General features: G+C 45.3%; 1 protein-coding gene across 2 annotated transcripts in view; it reads right to left on the bottom strand.

Annotated features, from left to right (window-relative positions):
- Positions 1–272: 272 nt before the first annotated feature.
- Positions 273–22982, bottom strand: part of MCTP2 (multiple C2 and transmembrane domain containing 2) — a 161103-nt gene continuing 138393 nt past the window's right edge. For both annotated transcript variants that reach the window (XM_055002760.1, XM_055002761.1), the window contains 5 exons: positions 21363–21404; positions 10301–10410; positions 6973–7082; positions 4582–4679; positions 273–2551 (listed from right to left, as the gene is read on the bottom strand). In XM_055002760.1, the coding sequence (XP_054858735.1) occupies positions 2483–2551; positions 4582–4679; positions 6973–7082; positions 10301–10410; positions 21363–21404 (429 nt within the window). In that variant the 3' untranslated portion in view covers positions 273–2482. The remainder of the gene's footprint in view (positions 2552–4581; positions 4680–6972; positions 7083–10300; positions 10411–21362; positions 21405–22982) is intronic.

Raw genomic sequence — 22982 nt, 5'->3', positions numbered from 1 at the left:
CCAAGATTCTGACGCAAGCCTCTGATCCAGGACCCGGGACCCTATGTTACTCTGATGACTGATGCTTCCATTCATTTAAATGGAATGGCTAGCTTTCAGCATGCACACAAAGTGATGCCCTGGCACCTATATGGCTACTATACACACATGCAATGAGGTTTTTGCATTCATAAGGAACCACTGGATCACGGTGCATATTTACATATAAACATAGGTAAAGTTTAGGGGGCAGGCCGAAGAGAACCACACACGCTGAACATTGTCAATTTTTCTTTAAAATAAAATACACTCTGTCTTTATTGAGTCATCAAAGGGTCCTCTTTATAAAATCCAGTCTCCCGTAAAATCACATCTACAAGTTATGCTTAAGGGTTAAATACATCATGACCTTACAGAAAGTAAGCGGGTACTTAAACGGAGGAGTTCTCTAGGAATTTCCAAGTGACGTTTCATCGAAATGCAGCATAGTTATTATAGGTAAGCAAAGGAAGACCAGGAGATTATGGAGGGCCAGGATCAGCCCAGTGGAGGCAAGTCTGTTCTGAGGTTGGGACTTGGTGCTTGTTGTTTTAAGACCTGCTGGTCCTTCAGCTCCATCAAACTCAAATCTGACCTGCGTGGAGAGGATAATGCGAGGACCTGCAGCCACGTGCATCCAACAACCACCTTCCAAGGTCGTCCTCATATTTGATTTTGATGGAAAATGTCTCCAGTTTGGATAGTTTTAGGTGGGCAGCTGTGTTGGTCTGCAGTAGGATTTGATTCCAGCGGCACCTTAGAGACTAACAAGAGTTTCAGAGTGTAAGCTTTTGAGAGTCAGCACTTCCTTTTGGAATCTGAAAATCTGAAAATCTTGTTGATCTTCTAAGGTGCCACTGGACTCAAATCCTGATGTCTCCACTTTGCTGCTTCATGGAAGCTGAAGAACACAATTGCTTTGTAGGATTAGATCAAGGAAGAGTCCAGCTCTCTGTTTCTGAGATAGGTCAGCCAGAGGCTTCCAGGTAGCGCACAAGATAATGGTTGTCTCCTCCTGTTTGGATTTTCATAAATGGTGCATATCCCACACAACACCTTATCTAGGAATGGAATACCAAAACTGGTCATACTCACAGGACAACCGTGCCTCCAGGCCAAGCAATGCAGCATTAAAAAAGTATCATTGTGGGAGGTGTTGTTTTTTTTTACTCACACTTGTAGGTCCAGCCTCCAAAGGGTTTCATACCAGCTAACAGGAATAACTGCTTAAGACACTGCTAGCTAACAGAGCAAAGTTGAAAAGCCACCAAATTATTAAGATGTGCAAAGTAGTAGTAGAATAGGACCTGCCCTGAATTGCACCAGTCATGTTAAACAAGGTATTCTGACAGATGGACATTAGAAGAGCCCTGCTGGGTCAGACAAATAGTCCACCTAGCCCAGCATCCTTTTTCCTGCAGTGGCCAGCCAGATACTGTGGAAGGCTCATAAGCAGGGCATAGGAGCCCAAGCCTCCCCCTGCCATGGCTGTCCCAACCCATCTTACTCTGAACATAGAGGTTTCTTTTAACCATCATATCTAACAGCGATCGGTGGACCTGTCTTCCATGACTTTGCGAAATTCCCTTTCAAAGTTAGCAGCCACCACTATATCTTGTGGCAGTGAGTTCCACAAGTTACTTACATATTGCTTGAAGAAGTATAAAAAAAAATCACCACTAATTTTTTTCTTATATTTTTTTTCACACATGTCCTTTTAACCGTTGCAATTCTGTCTCTAAGATTATAAAAGTATTTTGTATATGTAGTGTTGGCATCTCTTTGGATTGTCGGGAAAAAAGAAAGGTTGATAGGAGTCTGACAAGAAGGAAGATTTGAAGGCAAATTGGAAGTAGAGCATCTGTAGGATCGTTGGGAGACAACCGACACTGGGACTCCCATTCGGTGGCAGCTTGGGGACGTCCGTTGCCTGCAACGAACTTCTAATTAAGTCCAGCAACTGGATTTTAACAGTTAATGGCAGTTTCCAATGAATATATCAGCAGCAATTGCTGGATGAAAAAGTGAGAATGTCTGAATAGATAAGCAATTCCTCGCCATTATGATTTTTTTTTTTTAAAAAAATTAAAAATATAAAGTGGAGGAAGGGCATCAGAGTCTTTTAAATTTGAACTTAAAATTAAATCAGCGATACTTGGTAACGTGGCTAAGTGAAGACACTCCCATCTCTTGGAATTTTTTTAAACGTTGAGAATATCACTCTTTTGTTGAAAAATTGCTGTTGCTCAATCCAAACGTCCGCGATCCAAAATCCACGCCTGAAACCATTTGGCCTTCTGCTGTTCCAACTCCATTCTTACGGGAGCTGTTGGGAGGAAGAGCCAGGATAGGTTCCTTCTTAAACTGGCCTCGGTCAAAGCACTGATCTGATCAGGGGTGGGGGGGGAGCCATGTGTGTGAGGGTGTCCGGGTGGAGGGGGTGCCACATTCCATACTCGGCACCCTACAGGGCGCTCCGTTTCTTCCTAATGGGGCTAGAACTGCTGTATGGTTTCAATTCAGCATGTTGCACCTGTAAAAACAAACAGACATCACGTTCGCAACAAGGTAACCCAAGCTCATGCCGGCTGCGCGTTAATGGCTCCCCAAGGAAAACGCGAGGGAAAACCAAGGAAGGTTCAAAAGTAATGAATCATTTTCAAAACACAGTAACACGGGGGTGGGGGGGATTAATTGCAGGAAGGATTTGAGAAGTCATGCATCATTTCTTGAAAACCAAAATATTAAAACCAGACTTTTTTTTCCTAATGAGATGCATTGGGGATGGGGTGAGGGGGGAAAGGGGGGCTTCTACCTGATCTTTGCATTTTCTAAGAAAGAATTTATTCCACCGCCACCTCCATGCTCCCAACTTTATCTTAAAAGATTTGTTCTCTCATGCAAAGGCTGATAAAGAACCCTCTTCCCGTTACACAGTAAAGCGTCATGTTGTGCTGTAAAATTGGAGTAGGAGGCAAGAAAGTGTTGTGAGCAATCCTAAGCAGAGTTATGCACTTCTAAGCCCGCTGACTTCAAACAAATTTAGAAGGGTGTAACTAGAGTTTCTTTACTCAATACTTCTGACATACGTTCTTCACTTGTCGAGAGATGTAACATTAGCCAGGAAGCATAGTTTTAAATGACAGAGCCGGCGGAGGTCGCTCCGGAGGGGATGGATTCTCTCACAGCCCTCCACTGCAACTGGAATCTCCCCTTCCAGTGCCTTTGCCCAGCAGACGCTTGATTCATTCAAAGTTTTAAGCAGCGAGGGCAGCAGAATAAAAGCTCCAGAAAGCCCCCAGTCCGGCACGCCAGAAGCAGCGGAGGGCTGGGAGAGAATCTGTTCCTCTGGAGTGATCTCTTCCGGCTCTGTCTTTCAAAACTATGCTTCCCGGATAACATTGTGTCTCCTGACACTTAACAGACATGCACTGAGGCATCTCTTGTTGAGTGACTCTCTGTTTAGGATTCCACCATGAAAAGCCTTGGGGGACTTTTCAAGGCCCAAAGTTTACTAATCCCAGCTCTCGACACTTAACATGCAGTTTTTGTCCCCCGCTACCTTGAAGACCCAGCTTCCTCAAAGGTCACCGGGAATCAGAGAAACCATTCAGGCACATATCATAAATGCAAACCTCAAATACAACGTCAACAGACAAGCAGCTTATCTTTGGTATATAAATATTAATGCGACTGCAAATCCCCGATCCTCCAGAAACAAGGAAGGGAGGAGCACTGCACGCCAGCTTGATGGCTTTTATATATTGGGACATGCTAAACAAAACTAAGGCAGGATTCAGTTCACCAAGAAGAGGGATTCTCTTTGCCTTTCCAATGACCACTCCATATGTATGTATGTGCTGTCAAGTCATAACTGAATCATGGCAAGGGGCTTTCAAGGCAAATGAGTCACCACGGAGTGACCTTGAGCCAATCACTTTCTCTCCATGTAATCTACCTCGCAGGGTTGTTATGAGGATAAATTGGAAGCAAGGAAAATGTAAGCTGCTTGGGGGTCCCCCAATGGGGAGAAAAGTATGGTATGTTTAATTACTTTTTATATCTGTTGTGTGTGTACGCATGCATGTACGTACACACAAACAATATCAGCCTTCTTCAGTAATTCCCAAAGTGTGAATTCCAGAGCACAATTTGGGGATAAAGTTTCTGCCTCCCTCTTCAACGGGTTCCTTCCCCTTCATCCTTCCCCATCAAGGTTGCTATCTCTGGCTTGCAAAATTCTTGGGAGATTTTGGGATGGTGCCTGGAGTGGGCAGAGTTTGGGGAGAGGAGGGAACTTAGTCGGGAGGTGACGCCATAGAGTCCACCTTGCAAAACTGACATTTCTTCCGCAGTTCTCTGTACCCTGGAGATCACTTCTAATTCTGGGAGAACTCCAGGCTCTCCAGGAATCTGGCAACTCTACTTCTCATCCCTAACCATGACCTCTTCAGATGCCTCCTCTCTTTGTTAGCCCACCCCCTCCTCGCATTGTGTTCCTCGAGCTTGTTCACCTGGTGGTGCTTTGGACCTCTCTGCCGGAGGGCTCTGTTTATTACTTACCCTTTGAACATCAGATGGCACCCTGGAGAGGAAATCGAGTAACTCATTATTCTCAATGGCGTAGGGGTTTCTAAGCTTCTTTGTAAATTTATTTATGCCTGAGAAGGGGGGGGGAGAGACACAAGAAATGGTTAACACTCACAAGCATATAAATACTTCACTTGCTCAGGCAGGTGGGAGAAGTAAGGTTTCCAAGTAAAAGAATAGTACAAAAATCTAACGAACAAGCCGGTCACTGGGATGCTGTCATGTGGAATCATTCACAGACATCTTTCCTTGAACATCTTTCCTTAAAGGTGCTACTGGACTCTTTCCTGTCTTTCCTTGAAGGAAGCATTGGGAGGTTTCATTGCTGCTTGCCTCAGCAATGAAAAATCCCATTATTCTAAAGCTACTGAGAAATAGGAATAGCCAGGGGTTTTTTTTCTAGGAAAAGAGGTGGTGGAACTCAGTGGGTTGCCAGCACAGGGGGCAACTCTTGGTGGGAGGTGGTGCCCCTTGTACCACATGTGCGCGTGCAAAGTGCACGCATGCTCCCAGGGCCAATGACGTCACTTTGGGTCAGCTGGAACAAGGGGGGAATTTTTAAAAGTTTAAATCGCCCTCGGTGAAAATGGTCACATGGCTGGTGGCCCCGCCCCCTGATCTCCAGACAGAGGGGAGTTTAGATTGCCCTCTGTGCTGCTCCAGCGGCATGGAGGGCAATCTCAGCTCCCCTCTGCCTGAAGATCAGGGGGTGGGGCCACCAGCCATGTGACCATTTTCAAGAGGTTCTGGAACTCTGTTCCACCGTGTTCCAGCTGAAAAAAAGCCCTGGGAATAGCCATGTCCCAAAATTAACATTGGCTTTTGAGGGCCATGTATTGTTGTTGGGGTCAGATAACCAAATTCCCTGCCTCACCCCCAGTCCGGGGCATCCATTTATGAAAGCCCCCATTTCTGGGTATTCTAAAAAAGGGAACAGCTGTAATTTACATGTACGTGTCCCTTCGCAATGGATGTGCTAGGGTGCATGCGGTACCCAGGTATCTGTGGCCAAGCAAAAGAGAGTCAAAGTAGCTCTGTGGTTAGAGGACCTGGGACAAATGGGTTGGAATGCCTACCGTGCCATGGAAGCTTGCTGTGTGACCATGGGCTCACCACAATCTCTCACAGAGGAGTTGTTGTGAGGATGAAGTGAAGGAGGGTCCCCCAACAAAGGGGGAAAATGGAAAATACACAAAAAATAAACAAAAACAAAGTGCAAGAAAACCACTTACTTTAGCAAATTGCATTCATTATTTTATTGACATATTTCTATCATCCCTTTCCAAGAGGCGGCTGCTCATTATAGTCTCAGGAAGAGTTTCTCACCTAGCTCTGCAACTGGAGATCCTAGAACTCAGGAGGGGCCATGGTTTAGTGGCACAGCAACTGCTTAGCATGTAGAAGGCCCCAGGTTCGATCCCCAGTAGCTCTAATTGAAGGATCTTGGGTGATGGGAAAGCCTTTTTTTTTGCTTGAGCTTCTGAAGAGCGGCTGTCTGCCTGAGTAGACTGCACTGCAGTATTTGGACCAATGGTCTGAGTGTGTCAGTCTTCCTATGACCCTTCTGTTGTAATGTTGACTTCTGTGTCTTTACCAATCATGCACACATCTGAACACATGAAACTGCCTTGTACTGAATCAGATGGTCCGTTCATCAAGGTCATTATTGTCTACTCTGACTGGCAGCTGCTCTCCAGGGTCTCAGGCAGAGGTCTTTCCCATCACCTTAACACATGAAGCTGCTTTATACTGAATCAGGCCATCAGTCCATCAAGGCCAGTATTGTCTACTCTGACTGGCAGCTGCTCTCCAGGGTCTCAGGCAGAGGTCTTTCACATCACCTTAACACATGAAGCTGCCTTGTACTGAATCAGATGGTCCGTTCATCAAGGTCATTATTGTCTACTCTGACTGGCAGCTGCTCTCCAGGGTCTCAGGCAGAGGTCTTTCATATCACCTTAACACATGAACCTTCCTTATACTGAATCAGATCAGTCCTTAAAGTCAGTATTGTCTACTCTGACTGGCAGCAGCTTTCTGAGATCTCAGGCAGAGGTTCTTCACATCACCTACTACCTGTCTCTTTAATATGAGATGCTGGGGACTCAATCTGGAGCATTCTACCTGCCAAGCAGATGCTCTACCAATGAGCCACAGCCCCTCTTCAACATTGATGACATTTATATCTCACTTCAAAGAGTCCATGAGGCAGTTTGCAACAAATACCATTTCTATCAATAGCAAGCTGCTAAAAGCTGCTAAAAAGGAATTTAAAAAACCCAATCCAACCAAATTAGTCATTGTACATTTGCTTCAGATGAAATTCCATGAGTAAATTATGTAGAAGGGAAAGCACAGACTTACCCCAGAGTAATATGATGTACCGCAGCGGTATGTAGTACAGCACAATTGTCGCCACTGCAAAGACTAAGCAAGCGAGGCCAGATAGGAAAGGGACAGTCCAATTGAATGTACTGTGGACCAGTTTGGAGAGGGGAGAGAAGAGAGAACTCTTTAGGTGTTTGCGGATATTTACTTGGTTTTTCATTTCACTCTTCTGCCAAAGGCTCAGGGCAGCACACATAGCCCTCTCTGTCCCCAAACCCCATTTTATCCATTAAAAATATTTCTGTTATACAGAAATCTATGTATGTATGTATGTCACCTATAGTCTGCCTTTCTCACTGAGACTCAAGGCGGATTACACAGTGTAAGATTAGTACAGTCAGTTTCAAGGACATTTCTATGAACAATGCCATAAGGTAAATAAATACAATTTTACAAAGACATAGCATTAGTAAGAATCCAATACAGAGTTAAAGAAATGCTGAAACAGAACATAAGCAATTCTCGAGTTGACATTAGACTGCATGAAGCACATAGGAGCACATATTTAAAACAACAGATAGTATGTAAGAAAAATAGTGGTGAAGTCATTGATTTCATCAAAACATACCTAAAGTATACAGAAGGTACAACCTTGGCCTAAATTTCATCATACCACCAATACTGGAGGAACATGTGCCATTTCTCTAGGACTCTATCAGATGTATTAGCTAAGGTTTTAGACTTTACACGACAGGTCAGTTTTTATCATTAAATCACCTTTCCATAATTTCATGCTATGAACTTATCATCCTCATCACCTATGAACTGCCCTCATAATTTGCCTGGTCCAATTAGGTGGACCAGGGACAATGAAAGAAAATCATTTTATGTTTTTGAGTTGACCAGAGGTTATTGGGGAGACCACAGGAGTAAATATGAGGCTGCAGCTTTTGGCAAAGGTCAAGCAACCCAGACTGTAACCATTGGCTTCAGCCAATAGTTATGAAGTGCAGCCAGGCAGGGGCCAAGCACAGGGCAGGCAGGTGGCTAGACGGGCAGGCAGGGGCCAAGCGTGGCATGGGCAGGCAAGCAAGAGCCAAGCATGTATGAACCAGGATATAGAAGTGAAAAGGAAAAGGAAGTCCAGTGAGCAATTGTCTGACAGGACCTCTCAGAGTTTGGTTCTGCACCTGAAGCTGGGTTCATAGAAGCTTTGCACTTTTTGAAAGGCATTGGTTGTTGGATGTTTGCGGGATAGACTTAATATAGGATGCTGGGGCAAGAGGAAGTCCTTGACCAGAGGTTACCAGACTGAGCTATGAAAAACACTTTGTCTTATTCGATGAATAAAAAGCTGATTGGGGCGAGCGGGGGAATTAATGCAGTTCTACAGGGGGAGACCTTGCAATTTAAAATTAAAGCACGGGTGAGAAAGTGGCCCATAAACACATGGAAACTATTTTTAAAGCCACCCGACCTCCGGCTGAACAGAGCGACTAGCAATTCCCTTTGATACAAAGGGTTATACCGATGGAAGCGCTTGTCTAAACCGTTGTGTCACTTGTTAAAACCACTTCGGTGGACTCCCCCTGCCCTCTCCCCTGTACATAGCAACGTTACTGTTGAGTTACAATGGGATTCCTGGGGGATTAGGCAGGGCAGCCATACGAGTGCCCTCTTGGGTTCTTAGGGACCATTGTTGTCAACGTGAATGCCAGAACTAAGAGTCACCCAACTTTCCGAGTCTTCCTGCCATACAGCTGCACCCAGAACAGTACTCTGTTCACAGGCTAAGAAGACATCCCTTTCCCATTTCCCGCACAGCTGGGACAGATGTTACGGAATCACAACACATGGGGTTTGTTGTATTTTTAGACCCCACACGTCTCTTTTTAAAAGAGTGGAACTGTTGGAAAGTCTTGGCTTTTGAAAATAGGGGGGGGGCACAGTTACTCCAAGTGGGCAGGAGTGAAAAGCAGACACCCACCTCAGCTCTTCTTGCTGAGAGGGATCAGATAAGCCAAAAAACAGTCTGGGGATGACCGGCGCAGGGCCTGCTGCTGAAATGTCATTGACCTAGCTTCATAAAAGCTACTTGGATTGTGGGCTGGGAACCCTACACAAGCCCTGGAGGAATCATAGGGTTTAAAAATATAATCAGTCAATTTGTTTAAGTATATAATAGAATCAGAGAATCATAGGGTTGAAAGTGACCTCTAAGGTCATCTAGTCCAACCCCCTGCACAATGCAGGAAATTCACAACTACCTCCCCCCACCCCTCCCCCAGTGACCCCTGCTCCATGCCCAGAAGATGGCAAAACACCATCAGGATCCCTAGCCGAACTGGCCTGGGGAAAATTGCTTCCTGACTTCAAAGTGGCAATCCGCGTTACCCTGGGCATGTAAGAAGAGGCCACGAGAACTAAGCACTGAAGTAACCCTTCCTGCCCTCCCTCTCATGATATGCCTAGCTTCACAGAATCGAACAAACCAGGGAGACTCCTCCAAACTATTACAAGAAATACGGGTGGAAAATCACACGTGGAGGCGAAAATATTCTGTGTAAGGCAATGAAACGCGAATAGAAGTGGTTAAACATCAAAATATAATAAAGAATAAAGGAATATCGTGTGTACAAGTCAACAAAAGATTAGTTCAGCATCTGAAATCCAGTGTTATTTGGCATCTAAACTCACTCTACTCACCAAGATATAAGGGCAGAAGGACTCACATTCTAGCTCTGTCTGAAGAAGTGAGCTGTGACTCACGAAAGCTCATACCCTACCACAAATTTGGTTAGTCTTATAGGTGCTACTGGACTCTTGCTTTTCCCTACAGCTTTCTAAATACTAGCGACTAAAGAATGCCCCTCCCCTCAAGTTCTTTCCTAGATAGAATTGTCCATGGCTTCTGGAAGATATCCTAGGCCAGCAGTTTTCAAACTTTAGCAATTTGGAGAGCCGCATTTGGATTTAATTTTTTTTTTTCATGGACCCACAACTCTTCTCCTGCACTTCCACTGGCAGCCACCATGTGGTGTGCCTAAGAAATGCGGCATTCTAAGCGTCTGTCAGGGAGCAGAGATCAACAGAGGAATTTATCTGGTACTCAGAAGTACCTCCAAAGAGTAGTGAGGGAGCAACCTCGCTATGGGCGATCACTCATAAATTAACATGCAAGAGACAGAAAATGGACAGCATGATACAGGGAACTGTGTTATCACTAGTGAACTGAAGATACAATGACAGGAATTACCTCTAAGCTTTTTCCAGTGAACTCTTTAGCCCGCGGGTCTCCATCATGGCGGTCTGAAACCCCTCCGCCCCCACTTACAGTAGAGGGAACCCAAAACTTTCCACTTACTTTTTTATCCTTTCTGCAAAAGATGCAATTTCTTCCAAGAGGTTTTGGACTGTTACAACAATGTCCTGGACCATGTGAATTCTTTCTATTAAGCCCTTTTTTTCAGATTCCTAGAAAGATTAAGCCAAGGGGGAGAAGAAATGAGAGAGAAATACAAAAAAGAAAGAACAATGTAAGTTCCTTTTTTCCCTCTTCAAATTGCCCCCGACAATAAAGATCGGAATACAAAATGCAGTGGCGTTTGCCAACGGCATGCAGCACAGTAAATTTTTAAAAAACACCCACGCTTGTCTGGGTTGTAGGCTGGAGATCGTAAAACACTTTCTACAAAACTACATACATTTCAAGACATATTTTCAGAAACAACAGATGCTAATCTTTTGACATTGGTGTGCCAACAAGAGATACTTCGGGTCATCTGAAATCCAGAGGCATTTCAGAGCTACTAGACAAGAGACAAAAATTGTAATGGATCCTCCAGATCTTTTAAAAGTCGTGTTACTGAAAGAAAGACAACCCTTTTGTTCCTCCTCACCAAATAAGGTAAGGAAAACTCAGGGGTCCTCTTCCACATACAATCTTTGAAAGGCATGAAAGTCAACTGCAGGAGAAAATCAGGAGAGAGGCCCTCTCTGAGAGACAGATCTCTGTACGTGAGATATCTTTCATGAGAACACTCAAGTGTAGGGAGAAGCAATATTAGTCGAGAAGTGTAGTCTAAAATTTCACCTCTTTACAGAGCCTGCAAAGATCGCTCCTCAGAGGGTTTGTAAATTTCCTTTTTGCCTTCCCAAAGGCTCTGTCAGGCGTCTTTTTAAACTACTCTTCCGGGCTAACATTGCATCTCTCTACACTTGAGTGTTCTTGTGTAAGACGTCTCATGTAAAGAGACTCTCAGTCTTCCAAAAAACTGTCCCACGTTTATGTTTTCAGCATGTATGGATTCGGAAACCAGTGTTTGACAGTGGTTGCTTCCGCACGGGGGTTGTTCCCTGAATGCAAACTAGGAAGCCCCCGTGAAATCTCAGGATTGCTCATTCCAAGCATGATTTGTAGCAATCCCAGAGCTGTTTTAGTCCAGCTAAATGGGACATCTGCTCAGGTGCTGCAAGGGAGTGCCATGGTGGACATTCCTTAAACTGTAAAGAGTTCAGTAGCACCTTTAAGACTAACCAACTTTACTGAAGCATAAGCTTTCAAGAGCCACAGGTCTCTTTGTCAGAGGCATCACCACGAATCGTCAGATGCATTGTCACGATGCATCTGCCGAAGAGAGCTGTGGCTCTCGAAAGCTTACGCTTCAATACAGTTGGTTAGTCTTAAAGGTGCTATTGGACTTTTTACTATTTTGCTACTATAGACTAACATGGCTCACTCCTCTGGATCTATTCCTTCAATTATCACTACGTGGAATGGGCAGAGCAAAGCAGTATTTTTAAAATAGTACAGAGACAGCTAGCTACCATGCACCTCTCATTAGCCCTTTAATGTGCTTCCCCTTCTTTCCCTGCTGAGCTGCACTGGTAGAGAAAGAGGGAGGATTTCCTGGTTGAAAGGGGTCGTGGCAAAATTGTCATTGCATTGGGCTTTTGCATAAGCTGGACAGGGAAGAACTGGGCTGGAGGTGGTGGGAACAGCAAGCGATACAGGAACAGGGTTTGTGGACACTGTTTCTGTACTGCTTGCTGCTGTGGCAGCGATGGGGCACCTTTGCGCTCCACATAGATGCCACCGAAGTTTCCTCCGAAGGGAACTAACTTCCTCATCTTGTTTGTGAGCTGAAAAGCTTTCAGGGTGTAGGATGCCTCTTTGCTGTAGAGGAAGCTGCACCCTAATTATCCTGTTTAGAAATCTACCAACGCTGCCCAGCAATTTTGCCTGGTTTTGTCTAACATCTGACCAATTCTTATCGGCAATGGAATTAAAAAAGAAAGAAAGATGATCGTCCAGGACAAGCCCGTTCTTGCAACTTGCAACTGCGAAGAATCTCATCTGGCAGCCGGATCTGCATCCCGCTGGCTTTGTTTACACATCTCAGATTGTGCTACAAAAATGTGCCGATAACACAATTTAGCAAACACAACATTGCACCATCTGAGGCAGCTCTCCAGACTGCCTCGGACAGAGAGATTGAGTTAAAACAAAATAACTGATTTATTCTGAAGGACATCACAACAATCTTACGGGTCTTTTTTTTAATACATGGCAGGCAAAACAAAACAAAACCTAGCAGAAGATGATGATTGTGGCATTTCCAATTTGGAACATGAAACACGCTCATGAAAAATGGGAAGAGGGATGAAAAGGTCCACCAATAAGCAAGACGGGATTGCCTGCTACCCTCCTGAGTTATCCTAAGCCAGGTTTGGCCAACTTTGTTGTTTGCTGCAATTATATTGATTTCTGTAAGATGCTTGTAACTTCTTCTTTGCAATTTGGAAGACTGCAACATTTTACCACCATCAAATTTGGCATCTGTAGAAGGTCACTGTTTTGCTTAACTGCCATCCAGGAACCAGATGAATACTAGCCACGATAAGTGACGGTCCTGTACATATTTCTACTATAAAGTTACAGGCCATCTAGCAGCAAGAGCTTCATAGTTAATAACTTTCAGAGAAAGGTGAACCAGGTCTTTTATAATGTGAATATTCTCCCCTTCCCAATCTTTTTCTTAAGAGTGAAACTCTGAAGACTAATAGTAATTGTCTGTATAGTAGTTTTGAGAAGGCTGATACTCAGATTTTTTAAAGAAAACACTTTGCTATACACACACACACGCACACACACTTTGCAATGTCCACATATGTTGGAGCAAAGACCATCTGAGAAGATGCATTGCCTTCTTCTATCATACTCAGGGGAGAATGCCCAAGAAGACAATTTGCCATCTACAGTTTTTATATTTCTATTACAAATTTCTTTTCTTTTCTTTTTAAAAATTAAAATCTGCTGATTGATGAAATCAGGAGAGGGTAACTTTTTGGTTTATCAAATGCTTTAAAACAATTAACTTTAACAACCTTTCTATGAGTTTGTCCCAAATGACAAAAAGATAGAAAGAGAAAAATAAAATCTAAGACAAACACACAGAGAAACAGAAATATAGAAAATACTACCATTCATTCAAGAAAACAAAAAAACAAGGGGGAGACCATGTATGCATCTTTGCATATACGTATGTCCCACTTTCCCCCCACACTGGGAACTCAAAGTGGCTTAGAACATTCACACAACAGCCATGTGAGGTAGGCCAGACTGTCTGTGACAGGCCCATGGTCACTTAGCGAGCTTCCTTGGTAGAAGTGAGGATTCAAACCCAGCTTCCTAGGAACTCAGGGTCTCTCTAGGCAATACTTTTCTGCATGGGCATGCACTGGATTTAACGTACTCTTTGCAGACACGGTAAAGAAGCCCCGTGGCGCAGAATGGTAAGCGGCAGTACTGCAGTCCAAGCTCTGCTCACGACCTGAGTTCGATCCTGGCGGAAGCCGGAAACTGGGTTCAAGTAGCCGGCTCGAGGTTGACTCCGCCTTCCATCCTTCTGAGGTTGGTAAAATGAGTACCCAGCTTCCTGGGGGTAAAGCGTAGATGACTGGGGAAGGCAATGGCAAACCACCCCGTAACAAAAAGTCTGCCAAGAAAGCGTCGTGATGCGACGTCCCCCCATGGGAGGTGGAGTGCTTGCACAGGGGACTACCTTTACCTTTACCTTGCAGACACACGTCAGCTGAAGGGAACTGCTTCTTTTTAAAAAGAGAGAGAGCGCTCAAACAAGCTCAGAACAGCACCCCAAGGGGAGGGAGAGCTCCTGCCTGCCCCAGCCCATTTTCCTGCGTGAAAACAGCCTTTGTGGGGGGGGGGGCGGGAGTTATTTTGCTGACTTTGCTGCTCCACGCAGATCTGCAAAATCAGTGAAATAACTCCCCTCGCATGGAGTTCGCGTGTGAGAAAACGGCACTGGGGGGAAGGCAGCAGCCTTTCCTCCCTCTGCAGAAATGTTCCGAGCTCATTTGAGCTCTCCATTTTAAAAAAGAAGCAGTTCCCTTTAGCTGATGTGTCACGTGCGACTGAAGGACCACGTTAAAACCAGTGCATGCCTGTGCAGAGACCTTAGTCCAGCTCTCTATCCACTACGCCATGCCAGCTCTTGACTGTGGAATGTAACTATACAACAGAATTCAAAGGCAACGGAAAAACCCCATTTCCCCCTTCCTTACCGCCACCTTGGGCTTCTCCCACCCCAGGCTCCAGCTTGTCTCTACCTGCCCACCCTCATGCCCTTCCTGGATTGGCCTGCATTCTCCTGCAATGCTCCCACCCCCTGTTCATTGCCCTCGGCCTGTTTCTATTTTTCCCCATCCTCCCTGTTCTCTTCCTCCCACACCACTTGCACCAAGTTGTGATGAGAAGTGGGGAGATGGTGAGAGGCTATTTGGAGCCGGTTCCAGCTTTCTTTCCATGCTTACTTTACCGAGGGGAGCCCTTTTCTACTAAGATACAGAGATGTCATTGCTTATGACAAACCACCATGAATTGATCAACTGAGGGCCAAGCTACACATGACGAATGACACTTGAACGGCAAGTGTATTTCTCCCTGTTCACTTGCCCTCCACTCAATCCACTTGCCGTTCAAGTGTCATTCGTCATGTGTAGCTTGGCCCTGATTAAACGCTGTAGCCCTCCTTTTCAACATCAGAAATGTTCTATGTACTTTGTTTTACTACTCCCGTCTGCCAAGGAGGCCAAAATACCCAAATTGCAGATGGGAAAACTGAGGCTGAGAGCAGCTAGGCTAAGACCCATCTCTTCTCAGTCAGCTCACACAAATGGCAAATTGGAACTTAATGCTGATGGCTATCACTTATGGCAGCTATGCCAGCTCTTTAAAGGGGGGGGGGGCGAAGGGAAAGGGGAAAGGCATTAGGCCCATGGGGTAAAGACTGGCTTAAATGCAAATCTTTTCCTATTTCATATCAGGAAAGAGCAAGATAAAGGCACACCTGAGAGAACAAAGAACGAAAGGCCAGGGTGGGTGAAGGGAACTGGCCTGCACTACTGTTTACTTCCCAGCTTACAGGGATGAACTGGCTATTAAAGCTGATGGCCTGGGGGCCACCTCTTCACTGCAGCCATCTCAGTGCCTGCCTAGTTCTCTTCCCATCATGGGGTGGAGTAGCAGCTGCTGCCATTGCAAGCCAGTATCCTGAGCCCCACAATGGGTGGGACAGGAGCTGCACAGCCTTGCCAAGCCCCATGATGTGCTTAGGTCAGTGCTTAGTTCTTGTGGCCCCTTCTTGCATGCCCAGGGTAATGCCAATCGCCACTTTGGGGTCAGGAAGCAATTTTCCCCAGGCCAGTTTGGCTAGGGATCCTGACAGTGTTTTGCCATCTTCTGGGCATGCAGTAAGGGTCACTGGGTATGTGTGTTGTGGGGGAGGTAACTGTGAATCCCCTGCATTGTGCAAGGGGTTGGACTAGATGACCCTAGGGGTTCCTTCCAACCCTATGATTCTACGATGGGTGGGGAAGAAAGCACTGGGCCAAGTTGCATGGGGCACGTTATTTACCCCTCCCTCCTTCCTTTAGGATGGCGGGGCCTTTTCCCAGACCCATTTTCTTCCCTCCAGTCCACGTCTGCCCGTATTCCATTGCTCAAGGATCTCTTCTCCCAGCTGGACTCACTTCTGGTATCAGAGCCAGACTGGGGTGGAACAGAGTTGGAGTAGACATCTAAGTCCTCCACTTATATTCCCCTTTTGTTCCAAAAACAGACCTCTACACACACACACATTTTACTCATAATTGGGGCTGAGCCATATTTAAACAAACAGCTCTGCTGTGCTCGTATCTGCATCAAAGGAAGTGTGTGTGCATTGTGACAATTTTAAGTATAACTAAGTCTAATCTAAGGGTGCATTTCTCTTCAGGAGTGCATCCACCAATTATTTTTGGTACTGTTCCATTGTGGCTTCTTTAGTGACCTGGTTCTTGTAAGCCAGCATCTAATTGTCTGATTGAAGATACACACACATCCTCAAAAGGAACAGGCTCCTATGGCATGAAAAGCTCAGCTTGAGAGTCTTCCTTTTAAATCAGGAAGAAATATCCTCCACCCCCGTATCTGTCAAATTTGTCCTTTCCTCTCATTTTTATCTAAGCAGAGACCCCTATTTCCTCTCTCCTCCACAGGTCCTTTTCTTCCTTGAACTGTTCCTCAACTGACTCCAGCACTCTGGGAAAGAATTAAAACCATCAAAATGAATTTACAATTGAGAATTAATTATACAATCACTGTGTTGCTTTAAATCTTCCCCGCAGATCCTGAACTGACAACGTCCTCGTCCTACCATTAATTGCTTTTGCAAACGTACAGAAGAGGGTCTTGTTGAAGATTAAACATACTGGAAAGGGGGGCATTTTTAAACAGCTGAAGAGTCAGAATTTAAGTCCTTTTGTGCCCAAGTAATCCTCCTTCTATTGAACTTGGAAACAGGAGACAATGGCTATTGCCCCAGGAAGGGCAAAACATTTGAGAGATTTATTTTGTCAAGCACACAACACCTCAAGAGTGAGCATCTGCTTCAAGAGTTCCAGCATTTCACAACTAGATATGGGCACGAACAGCATTACAAACAGAAAAAAACCCACAAATAGCCCAATCTGCTGTTCGTGAGCAAGCTGTTTGTGAGGCCCCATCCTAAACCAACAGGTGATCATTAAAAGCCTTGTTCGTTGCCTTCGGCAGCCATTCGGCAAGCCAGACAGTCTGGTGCCTGCGGCAATCAATCCCCTTGGCAACCGGAGGGAGGGAGGGACTGAACTCTGTCTGAACTCCTGGCTTTCCTTCTGGCTTTAACCCTTCAAAGTACTTCCAGCAGAGAGTCCCGTTTTTGCCACTGTGAAGAGAAAATGACAGCCAACAGGGAGACCAATGGCTTTTGCCTTTCCCAGGGTGCAATCTCTCTGAAACTTGGGGGGTCTTCAGAGGACAGTGAGGACTATGTCCCCTGCAAATTTGGTGGGTATTGGACATTGGGAAGGTCAGTTTTGGGGATGTTTAAAGGGCCCTGCTCCTTGCACATGACAGGAAAGGGCCCTTTAAACTATCAGCTGGCAGGGGGGAATCCCCCCCGCCGCCTACCAGCTGATAGTTTAAAGGGATCTTTAAAGGGCCAGGTTAGTGGATTTGAGGGGAGGGGGGCTAAGTGGGGGGGTTGGGGTGGGGGTGGTTCTGGCCCCCATGAACAACGAACAACGAACATGTCCAGGAACAGTTCACATTCATCCACGTTCGTTGTTCGTGGACGGCACCGAACGACGAACAGGGTGTTTGGGTTTTTTCCCCCAATCGTGCCCATGTCTATTCACAACACTGCAAAGGAAGGAGTGTCTCACTGTGATTGTATATGCTGGTTCCAATCCCATAAGCTTCAAGCTCAAGGAAGTCTCTTTATATCCAAACCTCTCACCCATCTCCATTCTATCCTCACCTATTGGCACTTGAGCTGGGAATACGAATTACAAAGGGCACATTAAAAGTGGACTTTGGTCAGTTAGGTTGGGGCGTTTCTCTGAGAGCCAAGCTACAAGTGATGCCTTACACAGGTTGGACACTTGTCAGCTTCCCTCAAGTTTTGATGGGAATTGTAGGCATCCTGGTTTTACAGCTTGGCTCTCCATTACAGCTGCAAGACCGGGATGCCTACATTTCCCATCAAAACTTGAGGGAAGCTGACAAGTGTCCAACCTGTGTCAGGCGTCACTTGTAGCTTAGCTCTGAGCTTAGACTAGGCAAATTCATGGACTGCATAGTTTCTTTGCTCTGGAGCTTTTCCATCTGTTCCTAAAGGATTGGCTCAGATCGCTCCATTCCCTGGAAACTTTAAAAAAAAAAAAAAGGCCTTGGCACAGGTTTGTTTCAGTTGTGATTACCGTCCAGGACTTGGAATGAAAAACAGAGAAAACACTTTTAATTGCTGTGTGAGACTAAAAGTTCTCACTCATCGTACATGCAAATTTAGAAACAAAAAAAAAACAGTTTCTCTAATTAAGAAACGGTATAAAACACTACAGGCGAATGTTACTGTTTTATTCTGCATTGGCAGGATAAAAGCAGAGCTCCCAATATCTTACAATTTTACAGAAGTCAGACTTTGGGTTTAAAATGACAGCTTTCTGGAGAAGCATGCCATGAGGTATACGCCCGGCAAATGAACCACTGTTATCTTTCATCGCTGTTGGTATTTGGAAGGGGAAAGGGGGAGTTGGCAACCACACCATGCCATTTCAAAGATTGATCATTTCAATGGAAGGGAGTTAATCTGTTCCTCTGTTTTTGAACTAAGTGTCTATGTGTTCCTAAGTTGTAAACAGTGAGTCTCGGAGGGCATGTTACAATTCCCAGAAGCAAGCTCTGTTATGTCTGACACGCAACAGAATCCAAGAAAGCTCTCTCGCTGTATACTTTGATGGAACACACACATTTGATAGAAACCATGACCTTCGGCGTCATCGGCCAGCCAGCAGCTTTTCTGACTTTTAGGAGGTTTGTAGCATTACGAAGAATAAAAAAAAAACATTTTCTAAGTTTATTTGTGTGTCTTTGGGCAATACAAGGCGAAATACGTTCTCTTTGCAACAATAAATACAGTCTGATCTCTGTGGTTCTCTTCTGAACCTAAAACTGTCACAGACTTCATTTGCCCAGCAATATGGGGCAGGAAGGTCTCCCCAGGGGAGGTGTGGCATAGTGGTCGGGGTGCTGGAGTGGAGAATCCTGGATTCAAATACCCATAAAGCTGTTAGGCTAGCTACTGTTGGGCTAGTCAGCTTCTCTCAACCTAACCTAACTTGTGTACTGGATGTATCAAATGGAGGAGGGGAACATATGCCCAAATTACTTGGATGAAGGCTGGGACAAAAACAAGAGAGATTTACAGCACACAAAAGGGAAGTGCACAGATTTAGTAACTTAAACTTCTAAGATCAAGATGGGTAGCCGTGTTAGTCTGTTTGTAGAGCAGAAAAGAGGAAGAGTCCAGTAGCACCTATAAGACTAACAAAATTGGTGGTAGGGTAGGAGCTTGCGGGGTAGGGTATGAGCTTTTGTGAGTCACAGCTCAATTGACCTAGCCTACCACAAATTTTGTTCAGCTTCTAAGGGCCAAGCTAGACCAGCAGGTTTTTAAAGAGTCGGGTCTGGGTTTCCCTGCAATCACACAGCAGTTTGGGGGAAATGGCTGTTAAAAAATAAAGGGGAGCCCAAACAGCCCGAGAATGCCTCCATGGGGAGGGGGACAAGGAGGAGAGGCTCCTCCCTCCCCCCTCAAGCCAGTTCCTGTGTCACAATAGCACGGGAGGGAGGTTTTTTCTCCTGTTTTTGTTTTCTATTCCATGCGGAGTATTCCTGCTGAATTGAAGTGGAGAAATCCAGTTTAAATTTTACCACTGCTAGCAGCTTCTTCCTAGTTTGTAAGTCACTGCCCCATTGATCATCTCCTTGTTTACAATATATGAAATGCAAAATCTGTTCCACACCCTTCCTTACAAGGTTGACAAGGATTACCTAGATGTTTGGGAAGTGCTCTGAAAGCTTGAAATGAAGAAGGAGGGATTATTATTCAACTGTGAGTGATTCTGCACACGTCGGATAATGCACTTCCAATCCTCTTTAGAGATCATTTGGAACGGATTTTTTTGTGTGCGGAACAAAAAATCCACCTCAAACAATTGATAAAGTGCATTGAAAGTGCATTATCTAACGTGTGCGGAATCAGCCAGGGTCTGCCTGGACACAGTAGCGCTGAGATGGTTTCAGTCTTTTGAATCAGACCAGCTGCAAATGGTTGCAGCAACAGATTTGGAGTCAGCCCCTTGGGCGCTGGCATAGGGATCACTGAAAGGTACCATGTTGTCTTCCATGCTATTTATCTATGTCTGGCCCCTTTATGAGACCCTCTGAAGTTTTGGAGTAGGTGGTTACCAACACGGTAACGATACTCAGCTATATATCACATTGAGTCTTTCTAGATGAGACCTCTTACACGAGGACGCTTAAGTGAAGAGAGACGCAATGTTAGTCAGGAAACGTAGGAGTTTAAAAGATGGAGCTGAAAACTTCATCAGTTTTACCTCTCTACCAAGAGCCAGAGATTGCTCCTTGGAAGGTTTGTTCATGTCTTCTTTGCCTCCCCGACTGGGAGGTGAAATTAACATAGCTTTCGGGGAAGAGAAGGGGAAATTAACAAACCCTCCAAGGAGCAATCAGTTATTTGTAGAGAGGTGACACCACTCTACAAAGAAACTATGTGCGGAACTACAAGTGACAAAAGGCACAGGTTGGACACTTGTCAGCTTCCCTCAAGTTTTGATGGGAAATGTAGGCATCCTGGTCTTGCAGCTTGGCTCTCCGACTGCTGTCCAATGGACTTTTCAACTGTCACTTGTCCAACATTCCGCCAAGCTGCCTACATTTCCCATCAAAACTTGAGGGAAGCTGACAAGTGTCCAATCTGTGCCTTTTGTCACTTGTAGTTCCGCTCTATGTCGGCTCTAAAGAGGTGAAAATGACAGAGTCTTTTTACACTACAATTCCCGGCTAACATTGCATCTCCCTTCACTTGAGCACCTGCGTGTAATGCATCTCATTTAGAGAGACTCATTGATGAAGCCTGCAGCTGCAGGCATCTCTATCCTAGCTGAGTGTCTGAATGTGGTGGTCAAGCAGTGGAGGAAGCTGAATACAGAAAAGATGGAGGTGGCGGTGGTCAGAAGTGGTACTGCTTTAAATGGGATTGTCCTCTCTACCGTCATTAGAGGGGCAACTTTCACTGAAAGACTGTGGGCCAAGCTACACATGACGAATGACACTTGAATGGCAAGTGGATTGAGTGGAGGGCAAGTGAACAGGGAGAAATACACTTGCTGTTCAAGTGTCATTCGTCACGTGTAGCTTGGCCCTCTGTTAAGAGCTCAGGAGCCTTGTGGGATCCCGCTTTCCCGTCAGAGAAACAAGGGACAGTAGGAGAGGAAAACACTTCCTTCCCGCATAATCTCACCTTGTCATCGTCGTCCTCATCTTCTTCTACATCCAAGCAGTCCTTCAAGAAAGCAGAAGAACACCATTAAAACATTCCAAAAAGTGTCAAGACAATACGGGCAGCTTTCACTGGCACAGTGAGCCAGATGCACAGCTGCAACGACATTGTGCAACATGGTGGTGGTGGTGGTGATGGAAAGTACCATCAAGCCATAGTTGACTTATGGCGACCCCCCCCCCCCCCCCGCTGGGGTTTTCATGGCAAGAGACATTCAGAGTGGTTTGCCATTGCCTTCCTCTGCATAGCAACCTTGATCTTCCTTGGAGGTCTCCCATCCAATTACTAACCAACGCTGACCCTGCTTAGCTTCCAACATCTGATGAGATCGAGCTTATCTGGGCTATCCAAGTCAGGGCATATGCAACATATATTCTAAAAAATATAAACTGAAATGAAAATGATGATTGAGAGATGAGGATCTTGAGATCCAGCTATTGCATACATTTTTGTATAAATGGCGCAGGGCCAAAGAACCTGAAGGTCTCTTAGTGTACTATCTAGCTCACCATTTATAATTATATTCACAAGCTCCGCTGTCTGTGTCCCCAACTTCAACAATGAGGTGAGTGGTGACCACAGACAGGGCCTTTTCAATGGTGGCACCTTCTCTGTGGAATGTTCTTCCCCTTGAGCCTCACCGGTTGCTTACCCTGTTCTCTTTTACGTGCCAGGCCAAGTCATTTCTTATGCAGGCTTTTGATCTTTTAATTTTTTTTACAATCTGCTTTCTTAATTATATTTATCTTATTTAAATTATTTATATGCCCTTCTGAGTGCCTCAAGGGACCAGCCAGGCGGGTAACCGTACAAAATCAACTTTATAAACCAAACTCTAAAAACAGCACACAAAAAACTTGTCTAAAAGCCTATGAAGCTTAATCATAATAATTAAGTGCCGTCAAGTTGTAGCTGACTTATGGTTGACCCCTCGTGGGGTTTTCAAGGCAAGAGAGGTGGTTTGACATTGCCTACCTCTACGTAGAGACCCTGGGCCTCCTGAGTGGTCGCCCATCCAGGTAGTAACCAGGGCCGACCCTGCTTAGCTTCCACGCTCTGATGAGCTTTATCTAGTATGGGGGATTCAGGCTACTTATGTAGACATACCTGTGAATAAACTAAATAGATATAAAAACATTAACTCCAGACTCAAAATATCGTACGCCCCCCTCCCAAACAATGATAGCGTCCCTCTGTCCAGACTCAGGGCCAAACTACAATTGACGAATGACACAGATTGGACACTTGTCAGCTCTCCTCAAGTTTTGATGGGAAATGTAGGCAGCTTGGCGGAATGTTGGACAAGTGACAGTTGAAAAGTCCATTGGACAGCAGTCGGAGAGCCAAGCTGCAAGACCAGGATGCCTACACTTCCCATCAAAACTCGAGGGAAGCTGACAAGTGTCCAACCTGTGTCATTCATCACTTGTAGTTTGGCCCCCAGAATGTCCCGTAAGTTCTGAAACAGCTCTTCTTTGCAACCCTGCTGGAAAGCAAGGAGGACAGGAACTCCCTAACTGGTTCCAGGAGGCTGTTCCAGAGGCAAGGGGCAGCCCCTGAAAGGCTCGAGCCCGGATTGTT

The sequence above is a fragment of the Eublepharis macularius genome, chromosome 18, assembly GCF_028583425.1.
Source record: "Eublepharis macularius isolate TG4126 chromosome 18, MPM_Emac_v1.0, whole genome shotgun sequence".
Classification (NCBI taxonomy): domain Eukaryota; kingdom Metazoa; phylum Chordata; class Lepidosauria; order Squamata; family Eublepharidae; genus Eublepharis; species Eublepharis macularius.
This window is presented reverse-complemented; position numbering and strand designations above follow the sequence as displayed.